General features: G+C 46.0%; 1 protein-coding gene across 2 annotated transcripts; it reads left to right on the forward strand.

The window, feature by feature from the left end:
• Positions 1-1,631: 1,631 nt before the first annotated feature.
• gpr61 (G protein-coupled receptor 61) lies at positions 1,632-7,928 on the forward strand. Of its 2 annotated transcripts, none has more exons than XM_047599107.1 (2): positions 1,632-1,843; positions 3,699-7,928. In XM_047599107.1, exon 2 carries the CDS (start codon positions 3,959-3,961, stop codon positions 5,366-5,368), a length of 1,410 nt encoding a protein of 469 aa, XP_047455063.1. In that variant the 5' UTR covers positions 1,632-1,843; positions 3,699-3,958; the 3' UTR covers positions 5,369-7,928. The 2 variants fall into 2 exon arrangements, with proteins under 2 accessions (XP_047455063.1, XP_047455144.1); XM_047599188.1 differs by lacking the exon at positions 1,632-1,843 and adding an exon at positions 2,711-2,841.
• Positions 7,929-8,461: the final 533 nt, after the last annotated feature.

The raw sequence follows: 8,461 nt of genomic DNA on the forward strand, positions 1-8,461 counted from the left end.
CTGTCCACTTCTCTTATTAAAACAGTCGACAAATTGGGGATTTTCATTTAAAAAATCGCTGTTTTCTATGTAATTTTCACACTTTTTTTTTCCAAACTCATGCCGCGGACCAGATTTGACCCTCTGGCGGGCCGCTTTTTGCCCGCAGGCCGTATGTTTGACACCTGCGCTTTAAGTGATCAATGTGTCTTACGCCTTTTTAGTTTTTATCTTTTATTTTTTTGCTTAAGTGTTTTGTTTTCACAAATTTAAAGTTTGTGTAAATGTTCATGAAACCCAATAATGGAGACATGACTGGATTGTTTTTTTTTTATAAGCATTAGAACTGGTATTCATCCAGAATATATTTTATGTAAAATAAGAAATAAAACCAAATTGTGCCCTCTTAGCCGGTTATGCTTTTTATATTATATTATTATATTTATGGTATTTCCGGTGTACCTATTTTTTTCCACATAAATCTTTTCAACTTCAGTCCTAATAATAAACACCAAACCTTTGAGTAATATCACAGTTTTAACCCTTATGAGCCAGTGTTTGAGATGGTGGCACATTTTTCTTAAAAAATAACGACACACAGAAATGTAAATCTTTTTTAATAATCTGAATACAGCGGGATTATTACAATTTTGGATATTTCAACTATTAAGAACAACACAGATTTGTGATGGATTTAGTTTTTTTGACTCTTCTGATTTTGTCTGATATTTGCTTGTTTCTTGCGTGCTGGTTGTCTGACTGTACTCAGGTCTAAACAGGAACTAGCTGAACACCAGTAATTAAGAACATGGAGTTAAGACATTGTAGAAATCACAGACTAAATCTGATCCTTCCTCCATCGTAAACACAAACCCACTCCTGAAAAAGCTCCATGGGTGTTAATGTGTATATTGTGGGGGCCGGGCTCTCGTAAATGTCAGTCTCAGCTCATTAACATTAACCACTGGGATTCTTTTCTTCTCTACAAATCAATAATCCAGCCCCCGTGAGAAGGCTTTTGGCAGATTGAGCATCGGGGGAGATGTTGGGCGAACAATAAGGAGACAGAGAATTAGAGAAATGCTGATCCTGGGTATGAAAGTGATTTCCTCTCCCGAACGTCGGGTGCTCCCGTGCCTGCCTATCCGCGGGTCCTGGTGTGACCTGCAGAGAGAGCGTCGGGAAGGGTGAGAAGCAGAGCCGTCGCCCCCGTGAGGAGAGCAGAGGCGGCGAGGCACTAAGACCCAGTGAAGAGCAGAGCAGGCTGGGTGCTGCCTGCCCACCCGCTGCCTGCTGTCTCCTCTGCACGGCTCTGCAGTTGCTCTGGGCGCGTGCCGGAGCCAGTGCAAGTGTGTGCGTGGAAAGTGTGTGTGTGTGTGTGTGTTTCTTGTGAGGTGGGAGAGTGTCCGCCCTTCATCCCTTCATCATCACAGCCTGGAACCCTTTTTAAAATTTTTATTTATTTATATATATATATATTTTATTTTGGTTCCACCTCTCTCTCCTGCTCCTGCTCCTGCTCTGCCACCTGGATCGAAGACTTGGCAGGGAGAGAGCTGAGAGGACGCTAAGAGGTGTGTGTTTGTGTATTTGAAGGAAAGGGGAGGGGGGGGGTGGTCAGCGTGATGACGAGATGAAAGGGGCCAGGTGAAGAGGAGACAGAGGAGCGCCCCTCTCCTCTCTCTCTCTCTCTCTCTCTCTCCCTCTCCCTCTCCCTCTCTCTCTCTCTCTTTATCTCTGTGACGTGGTGTGCTTGTGTGTTTGCTGTGTGTGTGGGAGACGGAGAGAGCGAAACAGGTCGGCTTTGCCTCAGCAGACTGTGAACCTGCACAGGAGGAAGCAGCCCTCTCCAGACCAGACTGAGGTATGTCACCGACTTCTCACCGCACACATGTCCGGCCGTACCCGTTCCCGTTGGTGGATTGAGCGTGGGAGATGTTTGGGGCTGAAGTTACGCTGCTGGCGTGTTCTTCCGCCAAATCCCTTTTTACACGTGTATCCACTTAAAAGGACTAAAAGTGTGTGGCGATAAGATGCCTGGCATTTCACGTTTGCTGATCTAAAATCTTGTCTGTCACTTGCTTGCCGTCGCTTTCGGAGTGAAAAGAGCCTCCCAGCGAAAGGGACACTTGGACAACAGGCTCGTATTGTCCCCGCAGTAAACACAGTGTCATGTGCATATGATAAGGTCATATGTTTTCCAGTCAGCAGTCGGGAGAGATTGCGCCCAACCTTATGCTGTAGCTTTGTATGATTTATTTATTTATTTCGCAGCTTTTGAAGATGGAGTTTGAACTTGTGCGACTCTCACTGATCTGATTATTTTTACATGGATGTCCCCCCCCCCCCCCCTTTCCCCGATTCCTCCTCGCAGTGCTTCAGTAGTGCCGTTTGTGCGGTTTAGATTTGATCAAATTGACCGTTTTAAGAATTCAATGCTTTTTTAAGGGAAGTCTGGTGGGATAAAAAAGCCCTTTGAGAGTCTAAACCACTTTGGTTGAGTTGCGGTGATGTTTCCTGAAAACAATCAGCTGATTAGACTGAGAATCCCCAGAGGGCCGCTCCACAGTTGTTACAGCTTCAAAGTTGATGGTTTATTTAATTGGGCTGAAGGTGAGTGTAACCTTTTGACCTATTCAGCTGCCTGCTTGTCCCCCCCCCCCATGTGTATGTGTGTGTGTGTGTGTGGGCGACTGTTGTGCTTGATGTGCATACGTGAGCAGGAGAAGAAGCGACGCCTTTCAGGGATGAAGCCTGTCACACTTGTGAAATGGAAAACTTGCACCTGCAGGTGTGCAGCATGTGGAAATGTACCGAAGGTTTTCTCCACTGCCTTCACTGTGTGTGTGGGGTTGTGCCCAGGTGAGGTTATGACAGTAAACACAGCGCAGGGCCTACTCCACTGGGAGACTCACGGCTGGCCGTCGGGGCTCTGATGCCATTTACATGAAGCCAAATATAAAATCTGAATTTTTGTATAACGCAATTCGTCACAGATTCACATCTTTGGAATGTTTTGTAACATCAACAGCAGCTCAACATTTTATATTCCTCACATCGGGAGTGTGCTCATACGAAAAGCGTCTATTGATCTTTTCTTCCCATCACCTTAGACAGCTGGGAACTCTGTAATGCTGAGTTTCGCAGTTTATTTGCTCATCCGGTTCACTTCTTCGCCCCGTTAAAGGGGGACATATGCTCCACTCCGTGTTCTTGGCTTCTCCCTCGGGTGCCCGGCTGCCCTGAAAACACACATCTGTGGATGCAGATGTCAAATACGTGGTAAATCATGACCCGGGCTACAAGCAAGTGCAGACTGCATCACTTTTGACAGCTTGCAAGAGCAACACGACTTAGTTTGTCGGATACGCATCCCGACGACACAAAGGGCTGTCTTGTGCAATTAGACGCAGCGGTGACATGATGGAGTGTTTGTTTTGAGGTCATGAACATTTTTTTTTAGAGATCATTAGAGAGGAAGAATGTTTGGAAATGTTGCTGGATCTGGGTGATGATATTATTCAAATTTATTTATTGTTTCCTATGTTTAGTGCCAAAAATAAAGTGGGCATACTTTCAGCAAGAATACCAACAGAAAAAAAACTGCAAAATCTGAATCAAATGTATAATTTGTGCCAATGAAATGGAACTAGTGTTAGTGAAAGGAGTTCCTTCAGGCCATTTTCATTGACTAAACCAGACTATCTCTTTTATTTCAGATCTTTCAAGCTGAGCAGGATTTTCGGGAGAGAAGGACATCTCTGATAAAAGTTGTCACATCCTCAAGGAATTGGGCAAAGGCTTCTGCAATTGTCTGCAAAGCTCCGGGATAAAGTCTGCGAGGATCAGGGACTGCATTGTTCCAGCTGCCATGACAGAAACCACCGCCTGAGCTTCTCGGTGTCACCCTACGACAGGGGAGGATGGATGATGGGCCCGTGAAATTCAGCGGACTCTCTCCTCTTTATCCCATCCTCTCATGGAGCGTCCTGTCACAACGAGCCCCTCCTGGAACTTTTCTCTGTCCCCGTTTCCAGCCCCACTGTGGCCGAATAGCTCCAACGGGACCTTGCCCATCACAGACGTCCGAGGTGGGATAGATCTGAACCAGTCGTTGGCGCTGTGCGCTATGCTCATCATGGACGTGCTGGCAGTGGTGGGGAACTTGGCCGTGATGGTCGTCATTACCAAAACACCACAGTTGCGGAAGTTTGCCTTTGTTTTCCACCTCTGTCTGGTGGACCTGCTGGCGGCGCTCGTGTTGATGCCTCTGGGGATGCTGTCGGACCGAGTCCTGGTGGACGAGGCGCTGTGTCGGAGCTACTTGTGCTTGAGCGTGTGCCTAGTGAGTGCCGCCATCCTCACCATCTGTGCCATCAACGTGGAGCGGTACTACTACATTATCCACCCCATGCGTCACGAGGTGAAGATGACGGTGGGGGTGGTGGTGTTGGTGGTAGTGGGAATCTGGATTAAAGCCGTTGTCATGTCCGTGCTGCCTCTGGTGGGATGGTTGCTCCAGGGCAACCAGAGTGCGGAGGCCCCTTCAGTCCTCTTTGCCGGTCAGAGACATTGCTCCCTGCACTGGACAGGAGGCAGGCACACACGCCTGATTTTCATGGTCTTCTTCACAATAATCTATTTTCTGTGCCCCATGCTGATCATTCTAGTGGTCTACTGCAACATGTTCAAGGTGGCCCGAGTAGCAGCCATGCAGCATGGCCCCCTGCCCACCTGGATGGACACGCCACGTCCAAGGTCAGACTCCATCAGCAGTCACTCCACCATAGCAGCCAGCCTCGGAGGAACTGGTGTCCGCACCACCCCTCAAAGGATTTTTAGCGGCGGGAAGGCCGCCGTGGTTCTAGTGGCAGTCGGAGGCCAGTTCTTCTGCTGCTGGCTGCCATACTTCTCCTTCCATCTCTACTCAGCTGCAGTGTCTACCTCTCCAGCCTCTCTGGCCCAGCTGGAGGACGTGGTCACATGGATTGGCTATTTCTGCTTCACCTCCAATCCCTTCTTCTACGGCTGCCTGAATCGGCAGATTCGCGAAGAGCTGGGTCGCTACCTGGCTTGCATTTTTAAGCGGGCCGGGCCCAGCGAAGGGGAGCAGCTGCCCAGCCGCGAGGCCTCTATCGAGGAGAACTTTCTGCAGTTCCTTCAGGGCACTGGATGCAATCTGGAGCCCTGCAACTCTCACAGCCGAGCAAGCCCGGAGGAGCCAGGGACTGAGGGCCTTCAGGAATCAGCTGTTCAGCAGAACACGCCAGCTGACTTCCACATCCCGGGGCAGATCCTTGAGGAAACCTCAGAGTTCATACAGCAGCAACAGCTAAACAATGAGCTCCACGTATCGGAGAACTGCTGCAAAACTGTACCAGAGCTGTAGCTGCCTCATGTACTGTCTCTTTTATCTAATAATCCAATAAATATATTTAGTTTTATTCATATTTTCTAGTATTTGTTGAATCTCTTCATGCTAAAAGCTAAAATTTCAGGCTACTGCAAAACATGGTATCTTCTTTGAAGAAATTAACAGATGTAAATTTTCAGTGAAAGAAGTGTTTGACTTTGTCTTGTGCATCGACTCGTCCACATCTCAAACTGTCGAGATGCTGCAGAAATACATGTTCTGAGAGTACTCAGGCTCACCAACACATAGTCACCAATGCTTTATCATGTTAATCCATGCAGCGAAGTGACAAACATCCCAAAAACATATGTGCTGAAACTTTACAGGAGCAAACCTCGAGGAGCGTACAGTTTTCATAGTTTATTCAAGCAAACAGGAGCCATTCGAAGGAAGTTTCACCGACAAATCCTCTGTCACATTTGCTCCGTTCCTCATTAAAGTTTATCAAACATAAGGACGTAATGTAAAATATATAGTTTCTCATAACTTTTTCATCAAACAAACTCTACTCTCATCTCCATTTTATCTTCCTGGTCATTGTTAATTCCACTAGAGGATGAAATGTTACATTATGTTTGTGTTTTCAGACTTGAAGTTTCCCCTTGACAATCAGAGACACCTCAATAACAATTCAAAACATTACCAGACAATATATGTCGCTGACAGCGTGTAAAACCGCCGGCTGGAGGAAAACTCTTTCCTTTCAAGTAAAGCCAGTGAGTTATTGCAGCTGCTGCCGCTGCCAGTTTGTTTAGTGAATAAAGCATCTGTTTTCATTACATATTTATTCCACTTTCACTTGCACAACCAAGGAATTCATGCAGAAATATTCCTCAATATAAAGAAGTGAATATTCTGAGACAAAAAAGAAAAAAAAAGAGAGAGACTGAGTTTGAAATATTCATCATGTTGAACAGGATCATTTCACAGCTGGTGCTGCTGCTGCTGCTGGTGTTTTTTAATAAACAGGCTGACGGTGTATTTTTAGTATTTTCCAGGAACGTTATTATCATGTTTATCTGTTCTTGGTCTTGTGATTATCACCTCCTCACCAAAATCATCTCACATTGGGAGACTCGTGATTTCACCCCCTTCCGCTCAAAGAAAACATTGTGACTGGTTTAATTCGTTTGATAGTGGCGGTGTTAAGGGTTTAGACTGTAAAAACATCAGCCACGGCGCATAAGAGCTGCTGAAACGAGTCTCGGGCCGCGGACAGATCCGGACGCCGCGACCGGTCCCCGTTGCCCCCGTGATGTCTGCACTGTTTACAGGTAAACACGGGAGCAGTGTGAGTGCTCTTGTGTTTGTGCAATAAACAACCAGGCTTGTTGTGGCTACACACAGCACACAGGTGTGACAATGCTTACACATGGAAAGCTTTGCCTTTGGCCTCATTTAGCAACAAAAGGAAGACACTGGTGATACTTTCTCTGATCTCAGGTGGAATACAAACAGTTTGCACAAGTCACACAAGCAGTGACAAACGTTCCAAAGAAAACTACAAGGCACAAATCTCTTTTCTTTTTCTTTTTTTTTGCTCTCTTTTTATACTTGCACTTTCGTGCTGCCTTCATCTATTTTGGACTTGCTTCATACTTACGGTTGGCATGATCACAAGACACTCAACACAAGGCACACAGAGGACGGTTCATAGTTTGCTGGGAGTCACAACAAAAAAGGGTCCCTTTGTTGGGGGAGCACATAATGTTCTTAATTTTCTTGCGATGTGCTGAGGCCTGTTTTTCAAGCGGTGTTGTTCTTAAAAATGTTGCAGCATGAGGCCCCACGTTTAGGTAGATACAGTCCAGAACCGACGGAGACCAGTGAGGTCAAATCACTGCCATAAGCCTCACTGTTCTACAATGTGTGTGTGTCTTTTTTTTAATTCATTAGATATGTTACAAAAAAGAAAACAAAACACGCTAATACGAAACAATTTCCTGTGACACTGCCTTGATTTTTTTTTTTTTTTTTTTACACCAGCGCCTGCGAATAAGGGTTTAGTCACTTTAGATAATCAGCGATCTTCCCCATCGAGCCGTATTGATCACCTCCCTTTTTATGGTTCAGCGCTGTAATAAATTCGGTGATATTTCACACAGTGTGGTGTCACTACACGGCCCCTTACGCTGAGCGTACATCAACCCATCGCTCAGTCAGTGGGATTTCCATTACCTTAGGAAAATTGCCCCGAACAATCTCATTAAGCGCTTTAAGCTCTATTCCCGCTGCCGTCTGTTGAGCACGAGGACGGAGAAATAACCTGATCTGAAGGCGACAGGCAGATGCTGTTCTCAGCTTTCAGGAATATCCACAGACATTATTTAGTACAGTTTTGTTGTTAATCACTGACTTTGTGGATGTGTTTGTTTTCCCTCTCCTTTTGTACCTGATCTGAAAAGACTGTTAGAATTCTTCATTATTATTATTATTATTATTATTATTAGGGTTTGTTTTTTGTCTTCTCTTTGTTAATACTCCCCTGTGTATTCCCCAACAGCTGAAATCATTAAAGACACAGCAAGAAGATTAACTCGAGTGTCGTGGTTGTTGTCGTCGTTTCAGACGTTTTCAGATCAATAACTGCATCAATCACATGAGGATGCTGAAGCGTGTCACTGTGATGCTCCACACACACAACGCCCACATGACGCCGACCCACTATTTCACATCCTGCACAGTCTAATTGACACCACACAAACACTGGGAACATGCACTCCGCTCAGGACGTACATACGTGAACAGTGCAAATACCAGACCTACCATCCTAAATGATTGTATGTTCGATATTATGAGAAATAGAAATGTCTGTGGCTTGTGGAGTAGTTAAACTGACAAGTACAGACTTTCCCACATGCATCATCTGAGGCTCCTCCTCCTCAATTTTCTGGTGTCCTAAATTTCATTCCCTCTCCTGTGCTGCTCCCCATCGGACAGAGTGACTCATAGCTTTCATGTCGAGCAGAGGAGGGCGCCTCCTGCAGCGCACGGATACGGTTCAAACGGCCTGACCTTTGTGACGCGCTACGACACGCTCACTGGGCGTGCTCAAGGACAGATGCCACC

Source organism: Mugil cephalus, chromosome 1 (assembly GCF_022458985.1).
Source record: "Mugil cephalus isolate CIBA_MC_2020 chromosome 1, CIBA_Mcephalus_1.1, whole genome shotgun sequence".
In the NCBI taxonomy this organism is placed as follows: Eukaryota; Metazoa; Chordata; class Actinopteri; order Mugiliformes; family Mugilidae; genus Mugil; species Mugil cephalus.

Excerpts from the sequence above, each read along its gene's own strand:
- gpr61 (XM_047599107.1), top strand. The coding sequence starts at position 3,959 with ATGGAGCGTCCTGTCACAACGAGCCCCTCCTGGAACTTTTCTCTGTCC.